The 21424-nt window shown below is 44.8% G+C and overlaps 1 protein-coding gene across 1 annotated transcript in view; it reads left to right on the forward strand.

Annotated features, from left to right (window-relative positions):
• The first annotated feature begins 2602 nt into the window (after positions 1-2602).
• The window catches only part of STK24 (serine/threonine kinase 24), a 142471-nt gene continuing 123649 nt past the window's right edge, over positions 2603-21424 (forward strand). The window contains exon 1 of the mRNA XM_044927125.2: positions 2603-2758. Within this exon, the coding sequence (XP_044783060.2) occupies positions 2618-2758 (141 nt within the window). The 5' untranslated portion in view covers positions 2603-2617. The remainder of the gene's footprint in view (positions 2759-21424) is intronic.

A 21424-nucleotide genomic window follows, 5' to 3' on the forward strand; every position in this document is an offset into this window, starting at 1 on the left:
TGCTTTTCCAGCTTTTCCTCCACAAAGTAGAATAACTTTCCATGAAAGTATTCAGAGGAGGTGTCCCCTCCCCTGCCTTCATCCTTTATGCTAAAGCCTCAGGAAAAACACTCTTATTGCCTTAAAGCTGATTTTCCCATATTTTTGAGAATGTCAACTCAGCCATATCAGATGCTCTGGGAGCTTCTGAAGAAGCCTCCCTGAGCAGGCCCCAAAGTATCTGCACCCATCGGAGACTAAATGGGACACTAAATGTCCTTGCTAACTCCAGGATTGTTCTCATGTTGGTTTGGTTTTGGTTTTGTTACTATCCATAAACATCCTGTAGACGTTACAGAATTAAAGCACTGGGATGAAAAGAAAGTGAAGTCGCTCAGTTGTGTCTGACTCTTTGTGACCTCATGGACTGTAGCCCGCCAGGCTGCTCTGTCTGTGGGATTCTCCAGGCAAGAACACTGGAGTGGATTGCCATTTCCTCCCACAGGGGATCTTCCTGACCCAGGGATCAAACCCAGGTTTCCTGCATTGCAGGCAGACTCTTTACCATGTGAGCCAGCAGGGAAAAGAAAGGAATCTACAAAGCATCTGTATGCTGAGGCCCCTGGGTCAGAGGAGTGTTTAGACTTGATCTTGTCATCAAAATGTGGCCCAAAATGGATGCAGAGCCTTCCCAGTTGGGTGGTGACTGCAGTCATGTTCGTTTGGTCTGAGAATGTTCTCAAATGATACCCATGTGACCACTCAGCCTGGTGAAGGCTCTGAATTCCACTTTATGGACCTTTTTCGAGTTCAGAAAAATGTTTTCAGAAAGCCTTCAGAAGAGAGTGTGGAGCATTATCAAACTCCCCTGTCTCCACCATTATATTCCAAACCCCTTTTAGCATAATTACTACACTGAAGACGATTATCAGCTCTGGGAGTCGCCTCGGCCTTTCTCATTTTTAACTGTCAGCCATCACCCTGGGGTTTTTTTTCACTTCCCGTTCCATTTTTGTGCTTACTCATCTTAATACTTCTTGTCTGTTACTGAACCTTATTTTCGCCAAGGTTCAATACAGTGTTCAATGCAATTAAGACTCCATTTAGAAGCAAGCACACGAAAGACGAAACAAAAATGTGCTAACCAGCAGAAACTGCTCAACATTCTCATTCCAGTGTTCTTTTCATTAGAGGCGCTCGGGAGAGGAAACGAGGCCTCTCTGAGCTGGGTACCGCTGCATTTTGGAGCACATTATTATGATGAAGCAGGGTACAACGTTTTTTCTTACTAAAAACTTCTAACTCCTAGGTTAGGTCACATTCCTTTTTCATTTAAAGCAGTGTGTCCTCATTTGGTCTGGAAATGTCAACGAGAGCCTGAATGATGGATGGAGGAGCTTAGGAGAGGCTCAGGGCCCTGCCAGCACTCCCCTGTGTTCTAGGGGAAAACAGCCATTCCTGACCTCAACTTTGCCATCTCGCTTGCTCCTCATCATAGTGCAGAAGAGCAAAGTGGAATTTCAAAATGAATGAAGGTGACGCTCCCCAAGATGGAACAGAACCAGCCAATCCAAGGCAGCGGGCAACTCTAGGTCAGCCAGAGGAGCTGTGCGTTGACTGTCTCCGGTGGGTAAAAGCCACCGACACCTGACATTTTCTACCAAAATGGTTTCTCAAGATCAATTTCTTACCTTACTCAGCGCCAGACAAGTATTTTTAGGTAACGAGCATGCATCCATCACACGGACATTTTCATGTGGCTTTGGCAGGGTTGCTTCCCAGGACTCTGAGCCCCTTCCAGTCTGAAGCAGGGTGCATTGTCATTTTCTGACTCTTCTTCAGCTCCCCATGCAGGGGGCCCAGGTTTCATCCCTGGTCAGGGAACCAGATCCCACATGCCACAGTGAAGACTGAAGATCCTACATGCCATAACTAAGACCCAAAAAATAAATACATAAAAGACTTTCTTGATGTTGGAGCCTTGTGTTTCTTCTGGACTTTGCTCTTCACTCCTGGCATGCAAGGCTTCCTTAACTGCAGACCATCCCTGTTCAGCTCTGGAAGTCGTCTGATCCAACAAGTGGAAGTTCTAGACCCCTGGTCCTGGCTCCGCCCAACATCACCACCTCAGGCGGCTCCTCGTGGACCTTTGGCCCTGCGCGACCAAAGAGAGGAGGAGTTCCATGACCAGGGCAGGCATGAGGTGGCCTCAGAGTCACTGTTGGAATTGCCAGGAATCAGCCTCACAAGGCCCAGGTGATATGGTGGTTGTGTCTGGAACCCAGAGTGGTCCTTGGACCAGCAGCGTCAACGTGACCTGAGCGCTAGTTCGAAATGCACAGCTGCGCTCCATCAGAAGCTCTGGGTGTGGAGCCCTTGGATGCTTTAAGAAGCCCCACAGGTGATCCTGACACAGGAAACGTGGGCAGTGGGTTCCAAGGAAGGCTTTGCTGACATGCTGGGCCCTTCACACACCTCCTCGTGATCCAGAGTGTCCCCAGAAGAAGGCACAGCCCTCAGCCAGCCCACTGGGCCGATAAGCCGTGACCATAACCCCTGGAATGCATCAGTATATCGTCTGGCTATCCAAATACAACAGTCGAAAGATTACCTGAAGATCCTCAGGAAGACAGAGGCGATGCAGCACAAGCCACACCCTGGATGGAAGACCATCATTGTCTCGACTCCAGAAAACAGACTGCATTGTAGTGGCCCCAAAGGATCCCCCCGGTGTAGACTGTGGCTGAGCGAAGTTGGTCTGGGAAATCCAGGACTGTGGGTAAGTAAGGACCCTGATTTTTTTTTTTATGCATCAAATAATCACAGAAAAGGAACTTGATGCCTTCTGTGCTTTGGGCAGCAGAGGGTGGGGTTGTGGAATCCAAGACATCTTGAAAGGTGTAGGTTAGAATAAATTTCGTCTCAAGTTAACAATTCAGTTTTCCCATTTATTGACTAACATGCTAGGCACTATACTAGGAGTGTCTTGGTTGATCTGCAGAACAACCGTATTTGAAACTGCTGATGGAGAGATGGCAGGCGGTGAAAAGAATTGTGCCTAGAGTCTGACCACTTGGGTTGGGGTCTCAGCTCTGCCACTAAGCAAGCAGTCTGAACTAGGGGATAAATAGTTCTGGATTTGTGGACTTTTTCTGGTGACTCAATGAGAAAATGCCTAATCAGTGCTCAAGAAGTTTTGCTTGTGAAGGGTTACTCCCATTTTAAGGAATATAAGAAACAAAAAGCTTGGAGAGGCAAACCAAAGGTGCTCCATCCGGTGGCACTTTGGAATCACCTGCAGGGATTTGCAAAGCTGCTCAATGTTTGGCCAGTGGGCAGCAGGGCCAGTGGGTGAGTGAGTTGCCCGTGATCCCACAGCCGGCAGGTGGCAGGGCTGGGACTGGAACCCAGGTGTCCTGACACTGAAACCCACACTCTGGGTAATGAGCCAGCTCAGGGAAGCACAGGTAACACCTCCGAGTCATGAGGCAGAGGTGGTGTGAAGATGCTGTTCTCTACGGGGCTTTTCTGTGGCCATACGGACTGGTCAGGGTGAGGATGGTATTTCCCAGTGGGTCCAGTTCAGAGTCTGTCTCAGGTGGTGCTGATCTCAGCGAGGGTTGACCCTTTGGGGAACAGACAATGTTTGAAGTCACGGGGAAGGATCGGAAGTTTTCCTACTGATTAAAGGGAATACTTGGCCACTTAAAAAAGAAGGAAAAAGAAAGAGAAAAGCTGTTCGCTGACATTATACAGAGCAGAGTACTAAACGAAGCACATTCATACTTATTTATCAGCTCTGTCGCTTGCTAGCTGTGTGTCTTTGGGCAAGTTAATTAACCTCTCTGTTTCTCACTTTCCTCATTTGAAAAATTGGGGTGATCATAGTCAGATCAGATCAGTTGCTCAGTCGTGTCCGACTTTTTGCGACCCCATGAATCCCAGCACGCCAGGCCTCCCTGTCCATCACCAACTCCCGGAGTTCACTCAGACTCACATCCATCGAGTCAGTGATGCCATCCAGCCATCTCATCCTCTGTCGTCCCCTTCTCCTCCTGCCCCCAATCCCTCCCAGCATCAGAGTCTTTTCCAATGAGTCAACTCTTCGCATGAGGTGGCCAAAGTACTGGAGTTTCAGCTTTAGCATCATTCCCTCCAAAGAAATCCCAGGGCTGATCTCCTTCAGAATGGACTGGTTGGATCTCCTTGCAGTCCAAGGGACTCTCAAGAGTCTTCTCCAACACCACAGTTCAAAAGCATCAATTCTTCGGCGCTCAGCCTTCTTCACAGTCCAACTCTCACATCCATACATGACCACAGGAAAAACCATAGCCTTGACTAGACGGACCTTAGTTGGCAAAGTAATGTCTCTGCTTTTGAATATGCTATCTAGGTTGGTCATAACTTTCCTTCCAAGGAGTAAGCGTCTTTTAATTTCATGGCTGCAGTCACCATCTGCAGTGATTTTGGAGCCCAGAAAAATCAAGTCTGACACTGTTTCCACTGTTTCCCCATCTATTTCCCATGAAGTGGTGGGACCGGATGCCATGATCTTCGTTTTCTGAATGTTGAGCTTTAAGCCAACTTTTTCACTCTCCACTTTCACTTTCATCAAGAGGCTTTTGAGTTCCTCTTCACTTTCTGCCATAAGGGTGGTGTCATCTGTATATCTGAGGTTATTGATATTTCTCCTGGCAATCTTGATTCCAGCTTGTGTTTCTTCCAGTGCAGTGTTTCTCATGATGTACTCTGCATATAAGTTAAATAAACAGGGTATCTATCCCCAAATGTTTCTGTGATAATAGGATGAGATGACGTATGGAAAGCCCTGGGAATAGTAACTGGCATATGGAAAGTGGGCAGTGATGCCAGTAATGATTGCATTCAGATTTCACAAACTCAAACCAGGGCTTTCTAAGTCTAGGTCTAAAGGTCCGGTCCTTCTGTACCTGCACTGCATCAGCCCTGTCTTCATCGTCTCTCACCTGGGCTATTCGGGGGCTGCCTACCTCTGTCCCTATCTCTAGGCCTCCATCCAATTCCTCTTTCTTCCTTTCTACTTATATATTTTAAATCTTTTAATTTAGTTTGGTTTTATTTCTATTTTATTTTTCATCATAAAAGTAAAAATACTTCACTTTTCATTGTGAAGTAGCAGTAGCAAAAAGTGTGGGGTAAGAGAAATCCAGCAAGAACCCCCCTAAACTTGATGTGCATCCTGGTTGCAGCTCTGTGTCCTAGGCATACAGTTCTTTCCGCCATGGTTCCCTTTGGAGTCTGTAAGAACCACCAGGATGACTTGGGTCAAACTCAGGCTCCTGAGCTCTGGCCTCAGTTATTCTGATCCAGCAGATGTAGGAGATCTAGATACTTCCGATGTCTCAGATGTCGTCATCTATGAGAAACACCCTCTTGGCATCACATGTGTCCCTGTTCTGTTTCACCTGTTCGTGGAAGTGCTCCCCACAAACACCTTTCCTGGTTGCCTCACAGGCTTCATGACTGTAACTTGGCCTCCACAGGGTTCCATGGGTCCTGATGTTCACTTGTCATGGTGCTGTGTGCTGAGTCACTTCAGTTGTGTCTGACTCTTTGTGACCCCATGTACTGTAGCCGCCAGGCTCCTTTGTCCATGAGGATTCTCCAGGCAAGAAGACTGGAGTGGGTGGCCATGCCCTCCTCCAGGGGATTTTCCCAACCCAGGGATCGAACCTGCATCTCTTATGTCTCCTATATTGGCAGGTGGGTTCTTTACATGGGTGTCTTTTCCTGGCTGACCAGCTCAAACTCTGTCTGCGGTTGCTCTGATCTCAGATAAGGGGTGCAGGAATACACCATTTGGCTAAGGGGGTGCACAGTCATTTACCTCTGATAGAACCTTTCAATTGAATCTGAGTAAGCTGTCCAGGCAGGTCTGGGTGTGACTAAGCCAAGTGGAGGTCCAGGGTGGAGAAGCCAGACCCAGAGTTTGAGCAGAATCTGAGCTCAACCTACTGGACAAAGTCTGAGTCTGGAACAGGAGACTTAAGACAGTGGTACTTCTAGAAGCGAACCACTGGAAGAAGACCCCAAACCACCAGGAGAGGGGTTGGGAGAGTGAGGGACTGGCCAGGGCTCAGTATGTGACCCTGCATGACTCTGAGACATGGTGCTTTCCTTACCTCATGTGGTCCCTGCTCTGTTAACCACATTGTCTGTGACTACTTCTTAAGACTTCTTGTTGAGTTTAATGCAGTGAAAATCTTTCATGCCCACTGACCTACTCATCCATCTGTCCCACACCTCTGGGTTTAAAAGGCCCTCTCTTTTCCTTATCCCTCATTATCTGGGTTAATTAATAAGATTATGTCCTCAGCTCCAAAATTTATTTTCTTGGGCTCCAAAATCACTGCAGACAGTGACTGCAGCCATGAAATTAAAAGACACTTGCTCCTCGGAAGAAAAGCTATGACAAACCTAGACAGCATATTAGAAAGCAGAGACATTATTTTACCAACAAAGGTCCATCTAGTCAAAGTTATGGTTTTTACAGTAGTCATGTATGGATGTGAGAGTTGGACCATAAAGAAGGCTGAGAGCCAAAGAATTGATGCTTTTGAACTGTGGTGTTGGAGAAGACTCTTGAGAGTTCCTTGGACAGCAAGGAGATCAAATCAGTCAATCCTAAAGGAAATCAGTCTTGAATATTCATTGGAAGGACTGATGCTGAAGCTGAAACTCCAGTACTTTGGCCACCTGATGGGAAGAGCTGACTCACTTGAAAAGATGCTGATGCTGGAAAAGATTGAAGGCAGGAGGAGAAGCGGACGACAGAGGATGAAGTGGTTGGATGGTATCATCAACTCAATGAACATGAGTTTGAGCAAGCTCCAGGCAATGGTGAAGGACAGGGAAGCCTGGCATGCTGCAGTCTGTGGGGTTCCAAAGAGTCGGACATGACTGAGCGACTAAACAACAAATATCCTCAGCTGGGTTGATGGAAGGAAAAGAAGCTAATGGCAGAGCATGTTCAATCATGTCTGACTCTTTGCAACCCCATGGACCTCTGCCCATGGGATTTTCCTGGCAAGAATACTGGAGTGGATTGTCATGCCCTCCTCCAGAGGATGATCCTGACCCAGGGATTGAACCCATGTCTCCTATGTATCCTGCATTGCAGGCAGATTCTTTACCGCTGAGCCACTGGGGAAGCCCTCATGGCAACGAGCGAAAGTTGCTCAGTCGTGTCCAACTCTTTGCGACCCCATGGACCAAACAGTCCATGGAATTCTCCAGGCCAGAATACTGGAGTGGGAAGCCTTTCCCTTCTCCAGGGGATCCTCCCAACCCAGGGATTGAATCCAGGTCTCCTGCATTGCAGGCGGATTCTTTACCAGCTGAGCTACAAGGGAAGCCCTCGTGGCAGAGGGAGAGCCAAGTAACCCGGCGGTTCTGCGGCCTTGTGGTCAGTCTCCCTTCCATCAATGCTGTCAACCAAAAGCCTCCCCCAGAAGCAAGATGGTCCCTCATCTGTGGCCATGAAGCTCCCCCAGGGCCTCCAGCTCTGTTTCCAGGATCCTTAGCATTTCAAGTCCCGAAATTCAGATTCACCCGAGGGTGAAGGGGCCAGACTCCAACAAAACCAAAATGCTCGTTTATTAAATTACAATTAAAAACAGGCATGTCTTCATTTCAACAGACAAACTATGTTTCCGGTCAACAGAAAACTATGACCTCAGAAAACCTCACTGAGGTCAGAGTTGCACAGTGAATACAAAATTAAAGTGAGAGAAGCCAGATGCTATAAGAAGTATTTCCACCAAACCGTGGTTCATGTGATAAGTTTCTGTTCTTCACTCTCGAGACTGTTTTATCCTGTCCATGAAGACTTCTCCACTGGTTCCAGCTCTCTGACCTATTCCTTTCCCTGTCCTTCCCTCTTCAGTGCTGTGCGCCAGCTCCCTGAGCCAAGCTCCCAGAACAGCTGTTTCACGGTCAGCCTTTGGGTGCAGCCTGTGCCGGTTCTGGCTGCGCTTCCTCATATGACTTGGTGGTTTTGTGACATTTCTGATAGCTTCTCTTCTTGGCCAATTTCCCCTTCACCTAGTCCTGGGCTTCCTGGTCCCTGTGTTCTCTTGTGCCTTTGAGCTCACATCATTAAGGGAGAGGAGATTTGGAAATATGAGGGCTCGGCTGCCAGGCTTGAGAAACTGGTTTGACAGGAACTTGCCGTGGTGAGAAACAGGCTTTACAGAAAGGGCGGTTGGCATGAAGGCCTCTTGAGCCCATAGGAATGTATGTCACAGGCACCGCATCAGGGCCGGGGCCAACCCCTGCCAACCCAGGCGACTGGTGAGGTCGGTCTTCATCCGGGCAAAGCTACTGGATATCAGATTTCCAGGAGCTGATGATGTCACTGAGGCAGAACCGCAGGCCTGGCCATGACCCCTTACTTACTTTTTGTGTCCTTTGCAAATGACAGCTTGCCATGAGGGACTAGGTCAAGAAACCCATCTTCACTTATTTCATCCCTAAAGCAAGGTTTCTGAACCTTGGCATCATTGACATTTGGAGCTGGGTCATTCTTTGCTGTGGTGGGGGTGGGGGTTGTCTTGGGCATTGGAGGGTGTTTAGCAGCATCCCTGACCTCTGCCCATTAGACAGTAGGCATCTTCCTCCTTTGTGACAACCAAAAGTATCTTCAGACTTTGGAACATATCCCCTGGGGTGTAGGTGGAAGCCAACCACCCCTGGTTGAGAACCACAGATAGAAAGGCAACTCTGCTTTGAATCATACAAAGAAGTCAGGGAGAGAAAGCAGTTGACACTAATTGTCTCTGATTTCAGGTGGGTGCAGAGAGAGGGTGAGATTGGAGGGAGGGGAGTGTTGGAGAAAGAATATCCTGAACCAGAGGGCTCAGCTGGTCTGGTCCCCTGCCCCTCCCTCTCAGAAACTGATTTATGCAGCCAGTCAATAAATATGCTAAGTACAGAAACCTGCTCTTTCGTTTCGTAGGTTCTGGCCAATTTCAGAGCTCCCCTGAAGGCTTCCTGCGTCCATTACGTATACTCACTCTGACTCAAACTAACCAGGATCTTGAAATATTTTTTTTAAAGAATAAGGTTTTACTTTTAAAAAATCCTCCAGGCAAAGTTCTCAAAGCCAGAATTCATCACCAGCATCTTAGAAAGTAGTATTTTTGTTGTCAATGTTGGCATTGCACAAACAACACTGAGAGGAATCGAAAAGAAAAAAAAAAAACCTCTTAGGTCATCCCGCCAAGTCCAAGGCTTTCATTTTTCACTTTCCTTCTAGTTCTCAACTATACAAAGACATGCTTTCCCTACACACTATACTCTTGAGTAGATCCACCTCTTAAGTTCTCAACACCAGCTTTTAAAGGAACATTTGTGGGGTTGGCATATATGAGTTGTTTTTTTGGTCTCTGAAGATATTTTAAAGGAAATGTAAAGCAAAACATGTACATTTGCAGCAATCATTTCAGCTGTGGCATAATATTTAGTGGAGGGTGTCCAGGAAGAGAGTTTCAGCCTTGATTCCCCAGATGTGTAATCACTCTACTTTAACGACAGGACTTTGAACCAGAAAGGACCTTAGGAGTCATTCAGAGTGTTCACTTTCCAGATAAGCTAACTGTGGCCCAGTCATGATGGCCATTCTGCCAAGATAACCCGGAGAGTTACCGGCAGACATCCTGATTCCCTGACGAAAGCTGATGACTTCAGCCGCCCCGTCCCTCCTGTGTACCCATGAAAGTTTACTGAGGGGAATGACCCGTCAAAGCAGAAGCATGGCATCATAAGGCAGCTTGCACACAGCTGATTTTCACAAAGGATTTAATTTAGGTTCCCACACCACAAGGATTAGGGTTCTGAGTTTGTGGCATTTCATAAAAATAAGAGTTTAATCTGCTTTCTTGTTTTGAATTGTGAGAGTCTCTTTATTCAAAAAAAAATTTTTTTTTGGCCACGTGGTTCGACTTGTGGGATCTTAGTTCCCTGAGTAGGAATCAATCCCAGGTCCACAGCAGGGAAAGCACTGTCTCTTAACCACTGGAAATCCTAGTACGAGTTGAATCTGACCTATACAATTTATGAGCTCCCAGTGGCTCAAGGTTGAAGAATCTGCCTGCGGTGCAGGAGACTTGGGCTTGATGGCTGGGTCAGGAAGACCCCTGGAAAAGAGAATGGCAACCCACTCCAGTGTTCTTGCCTAGGAAATCCTATGGACTGAGGAGCCTGGTGGACTACAGTCCATGGGGTTGCAAAAGAGTTGGACATGACTTAGCAATTAAACAGCAAACCCTACATGAATTGCTTAACATTCTCTTAGCCTTGATTTCCTAATTTGAAAAATGTCACACCTACCAAGTATATATTGAGAATCTAAAAAACATTATATCCTTTGGACCAATAATCTCCCACTTGGGAAATTTTATCATTAAAAAAAATTCTGGCATACAGAAATAGTATTCCAGGTAATAGCACTCATTTTAAGAAACAGAACACTATCAGAATCCCACTCTTTACCCACCTAAGGTGATCTACTATCATGCTTCCTAGCGCCACTGGTCACTTATGCTTATTTTGACCTTCATATAAATAGACTCATGCAATATATATTCTTTAGTGTCTGGCTTCTCTCACTTGACATTAAGTTTGTGAGATTCAAGCCTGTTGTTGTATGTAGTTAAAGTGGATTCATTCCCAGTGAATCTCGTTTTATATACAACAGTGTGAATATGCCATAATTTCTTTGTTCTTCTGTTGATGGAGAGTTGGACAGCTTCCAATTTGGGATTATTCCAGTAGTGCTACTATGAATATTCTTGTACATATCTTTTATCAGACACATGTATGCATTTGTCTTGGACATCTGCCTAAGACTGCAATTGGTGGGTCAGGGGAGATGTACGGTAACAGTTGGTAAATATTACTGATTTTCCAAAGTGATTGTGCCAATTTACTCTCCCAACAGCACTGTATGAATGAAATTAGCCAGACGAGTTGTTCCACAGCCAGACTAGTCCTCATTATATTTTTGTCTTCTTTCATTTTAGCCATTGTGTTGAGTTTATAATAGTGTCACATTAGAGATTTAATGTGCTTTCATGATGTCTAATAAGAATGAGAGTCTTTTCAAATGTTTATTGGCCATTCTTGAAATCAGACTCAAATTTGTCATGCCACTGGAATTTTATCTCACTTTGCATTAGTAAACGGACTCGTGTTAAAACTGTGGATGCTCTTAGGATCCTTGGTAATATGACAAAGAGCTCTCACCCCCATGGTTCAGTGTCAGAGTGGAGTGTGACAAAGAAGAGAGTTCATTAATTGAAGAGTAGTCTTAAAGAACCTTAAGTTCTTGTACTGCAGTTCTCAGACATCATGAAAAGAAATACACAGACTACCAAATTGCTTCTTTAAATCTCTTTTACTCTGTCATCTAGCCCTTACAGCTGCCCTGGCATCTTTTTTCCAAAAAGAGGGGGAAAAGAGAGTTATAAAATAATTTTCAGTGCAAAGTCTTCTTATCATTCATCAAAATCCAAAATTCATATAAGATTGATAAACGCAGCCTCGGCCAATAAAACAAACAAAGCCCACAAAGGCTTCTTCATTTTATTCAATGTCTCACTGGAAGCCTTGGCCAGTGCAGTAAAGCAAAACAGAGAAAGAAAGGGCACACAGATTGAAAAGGGACCCAGATGGTTTCTCTGCACAGATGAGACGATTGTCTACACAGAAAATCTCAAGGAAACAAAACAAACCAAAAAAAAAAAAAAACCAACCTCGTATTAAAGTGAGTTTAATAGGTTGCAGAATAAAAGGTCAATATGAAAATCAGTCATCTCTACATACTAGCAATAAACCATATACTGAAATTTTTAAACACACACACACATGTTATTTACAATAGCTTAGTCAAAATGAAATGGTAAATCTATAAAATGTGTATAGCATCTATATGCTGAAAACTACAAAACATTAATGCTGAAAGCAATTAATGTTTAAATTGCTTTAAGGAGGTTTAAATGATGGAGAGTTGATAGGAAAGACTCAGTATAATTAAGATGTCATTTCTCCCCAAATTGACCTACAAATTTAACATAGCTCTAATCCCAGCAGGATATTTTTCTAGGTACAGGGGAGCTGATTCTAAAATACACATGGGGAGGCAAAGGAACAAGAATGGGCAGAATGATTTTGAAAAAGAAAAATTCAGACAAATCATTCCTCTCATTTGAAGAACGTATTATAAAGCTATAGTAATCAAGACAGTGTGGTCTGCAAGAGAGAGTCATATTGATCAATGGAACAGAACAGAGCAGCTAGAAATAGGGCCAAATGAATATGGCCAGCTGGTTTTTGAGAAAGATGCAGGCAAGTCAGTGGAGAATGAATAGTCATTTCAATGACTTTGCTTTAGTAGCTTTGGAGCAACTGAATATCAACACACACAAAACGAGCCTGGACCTAAATCTTCTATCTTTTATAAAAAATAAACTCAGAGTGGATCATAGATCTGAATGTATAACCAGATATCGTAGGAGAAAATCTTCATGAACTTAGGTTAAGCAGAACTCTTAGGCAGGATGCCAAAACATGATAAATAAATGAAAAAATGATTAAGCAGACCTCATCAAAATTATACAACTTTGTGTAAAGCACAAAGAATTATGTTAAGGAAAAGACAAGCCAGACCCCGGGGCAAAATATTTTCAAATCACATATGCAACAATGGATTATATGTAGCATATATGAAGAGCACTCTAAACTGAGAAGTCAGAAACAACCTAATGCAAAAATAGGCAACAGATTTGAACAGATGCTCACCCAAGAGGACACTGGGAAATAAGCATCAAATTGTTAGGGAAATGCAAATTAAAACTGCAATGAGATACCACTAGCTATTTAATAGCTTAAATGAAAAATATTATCAGGACTTCCCTGATGGTCTAGCAGTTAAGACTTCACTTCCACTATAGCGGGCATAGGTTACATCCCTGCCCTGGTTGGGGAACTAAGAGCCTCCAAGCCACAGGGTGTGGTCAAACAAAAAAAAAAAAACAGAACAAAAAACATCCTACCGACACCAACTGCGGAGGAAGAGGAGGAGCAACCGTGCTGCTGGGGATGCGCAGTCATCAGTCACTCTGGAAGACGATTTGCAGCTTTTTATAAAGTCAAAGGTACAACCCAAAAGTCCACTCCTGGGAATTTACCATGTCATGCATTGGAGAAGGAAATGGCACCCCACTCCAGTGTTCTTCCCTGGAGAATCCCGGGGACGGGGGAGCCTGGTGGGCTGCCGTCTATGGGGTCGCACAGACTTGGACACGACTGAAGCGATTTAGCAGCAGCAGCACATCCAAAACTCTTACATGAATGTTTGTTCAGCTCTGTTCATAACTGTCAAAAACTGGAAACTATTCAAATGTCCTTGGTGAATGGATAAACCAACTGTGGTACGTCCGTACAGTGGCCTCAGCAGCCAAAAGGAATGAGCTGAGGATATAAACACACTTTGAATGAATCTCAGAGGCGTGATGCTAAAACAAGCTCCACACAGAATGATTCCATTTATAAAATATTCTTGGAAAGAAAAACTCTAGTGAAAGGAAGACATATCAGTGGTTTCCAGGGGTGGGGAAGACATGGCTACACAGGAATGGCACCAGGGAGTCTGTGGGGTGATGGAACTGTTCTGTGTCTTGATTGTGGCGGTGCCGGTTCTATGAATCTATGCGTGTATAGAACTGTACACGGGGAGAATGGCACTGAAACATGTGTAATATCATATAAGAAACGAATCGCCAGTCCAGGTTTGATGCAGGATACAGGAAGCCTGGGGCTGGTGCACTGGGATGACCCAGAGGGATGGTATGGGGAGGGAGGTGGGAGAGGGGTTCAGGATGGGGAACATGTGTACACCCGTGGCGGATTCATGTTGATGTATGGCAAAACCAATACAATATTGTAAAGTAATTAGCCTCTAATTAAAATAAATAAATTTAAATTAAAAAAAAGAACTGTACACCAAGAAAAGAGGTCAGTTGTATTTTATGTTAATTTTTTAAAAAACACCTTTTGCATGGCCAAAAGAATCATAAGCAAATTCAAAAGACAGATGACAGTGTTAGAAAAAGTATTTATATGATGCATATCACAAAGCACTAGTCACCCTAATATAGAAAAAGCTCTTTGGTGTCAATAACAAGACCAAAACACCTGCTTCCTGAAAGAGCTAATAATATGAACAGAGTATACATTAAAATAAATACAAATAACTTAAAAATATAAATAGATGGTCACCCTTGCTAAGTCACTTCAGTCATGTCTGACTCTTTGCAACCCTATGGACTGTAGCCAGCCAGACGACTCTGCCCATGGGATTTTCCAGGCAAGAATATTGGAGTGAGTTGCCATTTCCTTCTCCAATGGTCACCCTTACACATAAGCAAAATGCATACTAAAGCTACAGCAATATACCCCATTTATCTATAGGCCTGGAAAAAATGTCAAAGTTCAACAACACAAATTGTTTCCCCAGCACACTCATTTACTGCTAGAGGGAATGTATATTAGAAGACTTAGCACTATAAATATTTCCTTTGACTCAGACATATTTATTCTGGGCAAAATGCAGCATACTCAACGTCATTCCTTACAGCATTTTTTATAGTAGCCAAAGAATGGAAACTAGCCAAATTCCATCACTAGGGGACAAACGGAATAAACCATGGAATATATCCATTTATTGAGCTGCTCTGTAGCTATAAAAAAGAGTGAAGGAACTTTCTATGCCCTGATAGTGGATGATTTCCAATATACATTATTGTTAAGTGAAAAAAAAAAACCAAGGTGCAGAATGGTGTGTAGTGTATGCTTGTTTTGTACAAAAGGCGAAGGGAATAAGGAAGGATGGGGCTTCCCAGGGGGCACTAGTGGTAAGGAATCTGCCTGCCAATGCAGGAGACTTAAGAGACTCGGGTTCGATCCCTGATTCAGGGAGATCTGCAGGAGGGCATGGCAACCCACTCCAGTATTTTTGTTTGGGGAATCCCATGGACAGAGGAGCCTGGTGGGCTACAGCCCATAGGGTCGCAAAGAGTCAGACACAACTAAAGTGACTTAGCTGCACGCACGCACGCATAAGTAAGGGTATTGGTACTTGTACTGCATAAAGAAACTCTAGAAAAATAAACAGGAAAAATACTGGAAGTGCTTATCGGTGGGGAAGAGAGGGTAGGGAACAGAAAGATGGAGAATAAGAGCAGAAACAAAATCTTCAGTCTGTGTCTTACTGTATGGCTCATTTTGGAGACATTTGTGTAAATTACTTGTTTGAGAAAATAAATTCACAGTTATGTGTTCAAACAAGATAAAGCTTCAGTGATAAATCATCCATTCTCCCCGCTGGATACAGAACAGACAGAAGAGTACGGGAAAACTGAGACAGGAAACCAGAAGGAGAAGTACTTTCCTTGCTTGTTGTTGTTATTTTTCATTCGCTAAGTCGTGTCTAACTCTTTGTGACCCCATGAACTGCAGCACACCAGGCTTCCCTGTCCTTCACTATCTCCTGGAGTTTGCTCAAACTCATGTCCATTGATTTGGTGATGCCATCCAATCATCTCATTCTCTGTCGCCCCCTTCTCCTCCTGCCCTCAATCTTTCCTGGCATAAGGGTCTTTTCCAATGAGCTTGCTTCCAAGAGGTAAAAATGCAGAAGAAAATAGAATTGGTGAAATTTATACAAAAGAAGCAGAAAGGCCGTGTCCTAGAAAGGGGTGCTGGTGAGAGTAAAGTCTTGATCTGAGTATAGAAGACTTGCTTTGGCCCTGCTTTGCACTGACGGGGGGACTTGGCGTTGGTCTTCTAAGTTCTCCAAGCCTGCTTTTTCACATGGAAAATGGAAAGAAGAATAAAACCTACCTCACAAGGTGATTGTTAGGGTTAGACCTGCAACAGGGAGTGGGGCTGTGTGCCAGCAATGTTGTGTTAAGAAGTAAACAAGAGAGGGACTTGCCTGGTGATTCAGTGGTTAGGACTTTACGCTCCCACTGAATGGTGCATGGGTTTGATCCCTGGTCAGACTTAGGGAACTTAGATCCCATAAGCCCTAAGGTGTGGCCAAAAAGAATAGTAAACAAAAGGGTAAACAAGGAGCACAAAAGCCTCCTACTTCCTTCCTGCTGCCTCTTTCTTCCTGAGACCTGGGATCTTACACCAAGAGAATCTCAAAGAGAGGGACCTGCAAGGCTGAACCCACGTGGGAGGATGGGGAGACAGGAAGGGACAGAGGGGCAAGATGGGAAGCCCCGTTGCAGACAGGGAGGAGGAGGACAGGCCATCCTGTCCCAAAGGACTCTGCTTCCTTACCAAACTCCTAGAGTTTGTTCTTTTGGTGATCAGTGGTGATTACTGTGACCATTTCAGAGAGTTCAAATAGTGTCCTGAGGGAAGCCATCTTTGAGGGCTTTGAGTAGGGGCAGAGGAGGGGCACAGATCAAATGTACTCTGTTCAGAAAGACTGGGGCCTGAACATCTCCAGAAACTGCTGCAGGAATGTCGGAGAGTCTATGGTGTTCAGGCGAAGGGTTGGAAAGATGTGGATGGAACTGAGAGATGCTGAGAAGAGCTCAGAGGGTGTTAGAGAGAAACATAGCCAGACAGTAAAGTGGTGGAAACAGATCTTATTCAGTTAACTGCTGGCAGAAGAGGAAACTCCCGGGGTTCATTCTGATCTATGCAGAGGTGGACTGGGTATTTTAAAAGGAAAATGGAGGGGAGGGGCGGGGAATGGCAGGGACTTGAGAAGAGTCAGGGAAGTGAAAAATTACAAAAAACAGAAAACAGGGTGGGTACATGTGAAGCCATCTGGGTTTGGTAAGTTAGGCTCATCCCCTCCCACAGAGGCTGGGAGCAGGGTCCCGTCTTCAGGCGTGGCTGCAACAGACACTTCCCTGGGCAGCCTTGAGTTTTCTCAGAAGACACTTTAAGGAAGCTGGGGCCACCCTAGGGATGTGACCTTAATATGCTAGAAACCTTGCTAACATTTGACCAAGTCTTATGGGCCAACTTTTTTCTGCTTTTGGTAATGTCTTTTAAGCAGAGACATTACTTTGCCAACAAAGGTCCATCGAGTCAAAGCTATGGTTTTTCCAGTAGTCATGTATGGATGTGAGAGTTCGACTATAAAGAAAGCTGAGCGCTGAAGAATTGATGCTTTTGAACTGTGGTGTTGGAGAAGACTCTTGAGAGTCCCTTAGACAGCAGGGAGATGCAACCAGTCCATCCTGAAGGAAATCAGTCCTGAATATTCATTGGAAGGACTGATGCTGAAGCTGAAACTCCAGCACTTTGGCCACCTGATGGGAAGAGTTGACTCATTTGAAAAGACCTTTATGCTGGGAAAGATTGAAGGCAGGAGAAGGGGATGACAGAGGATGAGATGGTTGGATGGCATCACTGACTTGATGGACATGAGTTTGAGTGAACTCAGGGAGTTGGTGATGGACAGGGAGGCCTGGCGGGCTGCAGGCCATGGGGTCGCAAAGAGTCAGACACAACTGAGCAACTGAACTGAACTATGGGCCAACATTGAGGCCTGACCAAGGAGAGGACTCAGAGGAGCCTGGGTAGAGTCTAGTCAAGGAGAGAATCTCAGTTGAGAATTCGGTGTGTGTCTGATGACCTGTCGTGGGTGAAGGAGAAAGGAGAGGCATGATGCCTCCCAGGTTACCGGTGGAGCAGCCAGGTGGGTGGGGTGTTATTGTTATTCCCTGAGACAGAGAAGAGAAGGAGGCCAGGGTTGATGGCGAAAGATGGTGAGTTCAGTTCTGAAAGTGGCATGTGATGGCGGTGAGGTGCCAAGTGAAGGTGGCTGGTGGTCAGCTGGGCATTAGGGTCTGAATTGAGCATAGCAGCCTGGGATGAAGACAGCCACCTGCAGATACCCATGGAATGTCTGTGAGAGGTGGCGGGGGCCTGTCAGCAGATGTGGAATGAGAAGGACCTGAGATAAAACCCTCAAGAATGTCACTTTATTTAATCCTCCCCAAATGCCATGTAGGGCTAGGAAAGTACATTCGGTTCTTTTCACTGGTCCCTGTCAAATAGGACACTGGATCTGAGCCTGAGGTTGTGACTAAAGTCAGCCAATCGTTCCAGAATCCGCACCCCTAATTAGCTACCTAATTATTCACCTGTTAATTAACTCATTATTGATTAAGCCACTAGAATATATTTCTCCACTCTTCAGTTCAGTTCAGTCACTCAGTGGTCTCTGACTCTTTGCGACCCCATGAACCTCAGCATTCCAGGCCTCCCTGTCCATCACCAACTTCTGGAGTTTACCCAAACTCATGTTCATTGAGTTGGTGATGCCATCCAACCATCTCATCCTCTGTCGTCCCCTTCTCCTCCTGCCCTCAATATTTCCCAGCATCAGGGTCTTTTCCAGTGAGTCAGCTCTTCACATCAGGTGGCCAAAGTATTGCAGTTTCAGCTTCAACATCAGTCCTTCTAATGAATATTCAGGGTTGATTCCTTTAGGATTAACTGGTTGGATCTCCTTGCAGTCCAAGGGACTCTCAAGAGTCTTCTCCAGCGCCACAATTTGAATGCATCAATTCAGTGGCATTAATCCAACCAAAAACATCTGTAATGGCTGCGGGGTAAACTGTGAGAGCACACCCCAAGGGATGAAATTTCTCAGGGTCCTCAAAAGGCAGCACCCTACTTCTGTACTCTTGTCAAGCGTTACTGAAGGGGTTGTATACACAAAGGCTCTGGCGGGGCAATGAGCATCTTCTTGCTCTACATTTAAAGTTACCTCTCATGTCCGAAAACACACTTTATAGATTAAAAGAGATGATTAGCCTATCAATGCCTTTCTCTTGGCTTCCATCTGCTAAATTATTTTTCTCAGAATGGCTTTGTCATTTACCATCTTAAACCCATGATACATTGCCTGCAAACTAAAAATCCATTTATCAGTCCAGTTAATTTAACACTGTTTTCTCCTACAGTGGGCAGCAATTCAGCCACTAAGATGAGGGAAACATTAGTTTTTATTTCCTTTAGTTTAACCTCCATCATTCCTCATTCACACTCAGAGTTATATATCACAGCCTGTCTCTAGTAAATTTGATTTCTGGGAATTGTACTCTTAAATCCCACTCTGCCTGTGGGAAATCCTCTTTACCACATGTGTAGGGTTGAAGGTGAAGTCGCTCAGTCGTGTCCCACTCTCTGCGACCCCATGGACTGTAGCCTACCAGGTTCCTCCGTCCATGGAATTTTCCAGGCAAGAATACTGGAGTGGGTTGCCATTTCCTTCTCCAGATAGGATTGAAAAGAGTACACAACCCCATGCCTCCAAATTCACGTCTTTCCTGTAACCTCAGAATGTGACCTTATTGGAAAATAGGATCTTTCCAAATGTAAAGTTAAGATGAGGTCATACTTGTATCTATTAGAATGGTGGCGGTTTAATCACAAAGTCATGTCCGACTCATACAACGCTATGGACTATAGCCTGCCAGGCTCCTCTGTCCATGGGATTCTTCGGGCAAGAATACTGTAGTGGGTTGCCATTTCCTTCTTCAGAGGATCTTCCCAACCCCAGGATCGAACCCTGGTCCTCCACATTGCAGGCAGATTCTTTACCGACTGAGCTATGAGGGAGGCCCTATCTATTAGAATATGAGTATGCTATTATGGAGAAAATTGAAAATAGCAAGTGCTAATAAAGTCGTTGAGAAATTAGAACACTTATGCATTGCTGGCAGGACTGTAGAATGGTTGTAGCCACTGTGGAAAATAGTCTGGTGGCTCCTCAGAAATGAAACATAGAATTAGCATGTGATTCAGCAATTTTTCTTCTAGGAATACACCCAAAAGAGTTGAAAGCAGAGATGTAAACAGACACTCATGAACCAATTGTTCACAATAGCCAAAAGATGAAACAACCCAAACGTTGAACATGTATGTACACTGGAACATTCAGAGCAGCTACTATTTTTCTTATGAATTTTTCAATTTTGGGGGGCCTGAGTTACTTTATTTTCTAATATTTATTTATTTAATTATTTATTTTGGCTGCAGCAAATAATTCTTTATTTGGTTAGTTGTGGCATATGGGATCTAGTTCCCTGAACAGGGATCAAAGCTGGCCCCCACCCCCTGCACTGAGAGCTCGGAGTTTTAGCTCCCAGACCACCAGGGAAATCCCCTGAGTTACTTTAGTCATCAGAACAAATAATGAATGTTGAAACTTTTAAGTTTCAAAAATCAGAAATAATTCAGTTCAAGTTGGTTTAAGTTAGGTTGAAATTTGGCTTCCCTGGTGGCTCAGACAGTAAAGAGTCTGCCTGCAATGCAGGAGACGCAGGTTCAATCCCTGCCTTGAGAAGATCCTCTGGAGAAGGGAGAGGCTATCCACTCTGGTAGTCTTGCCTGGAGAATTCTTGGGGGCCAGCTCTTACACACTCTAAGCCAGAGGTCCGAAAGTATGCTGCTGCCCATGGGCCCCATGACACTCAGCTCAGGCCCAGGTGCTTCTCATTCAGTGGTCTGGACGGGAGACCACGTAGGCATCGGATCCCCTGAGAAGCCCCTTTTATCCCCAGGCTCACAGCTTTGGATGCAACCATATTCTGAATTTTTCTCCCACCAGAATGATGGTTTTCCCATGTCTATAGACATTCTCTACATTATTTTCTCACCAAGAGTAAGCCCCCTCTAAACAGTGTGGTTTGTACTGACAAATATTTATTTTGCCAGGCACCTGGCTAAGTGCCCTGAGGGGTGGTGCGGTTTTGTGATTAGGACCATGAGATCTAGAATCAGAATGCCTGGGGTTAGCCTCCTGGCTCTGTCATTTCCCCTGCATTGTGAAATGGGCACATTACCCAATTTCTTCATGCCTCAGTTTTTATATCTGTGAAATGGACATAATATATTTAATCAAATCTCAGATGTCTTTGAGTAAAAGCATACATTATTTACCTCTCAGAAAGGCAAACGGTGCCATTTAAACTTTGGCATGTTGCCTTAAAAAAAAAGCCCTGTATAGAGTATGAATTGGTCACAGCAGCCTCCCATGGTTTTCACGTCTCTTGCTGCATTGCTCAGTATGTGATGGGCATTCCCTTTGTGCCCATCTCGGGAGCTCAAGGTGGCACAGCTCCATCCACCTTTGGGGAATATTCTCTGTCCCTGAAGCCCGTGGTTGTTGCTCTGCAAGAAAGTGTAGAAGCGCAGTCATTTCTCCATCAACACGTTTCCAGCTCTGTTTCTGTACTCACGTAGTCCTGGCAATGCATGTACCTCAGTTGAAATGCGAATATTAACAGCAATGACGGAATCTGTGTACATATAGGAGAAGACAGCTACTTATTGCTGCTGCCTAGTCCATACTGATTGTAAAATGCCA

Source organism: Bubalus bubalis, chromosome 13 (genome assembly GCF_019923935.1).
Source record: "Bubalus bubalis isolate 160015118507 breed Murrah chromosome 13, NDDB_SH_1, whole genome shotgun sequence".
Classification (NCBI taxonomy): Eukaryota; Metazoa; Chordata; class Mammalia; order Artiodactyla; family Bovidae; genus Bubalus; species Bubalus bubalis.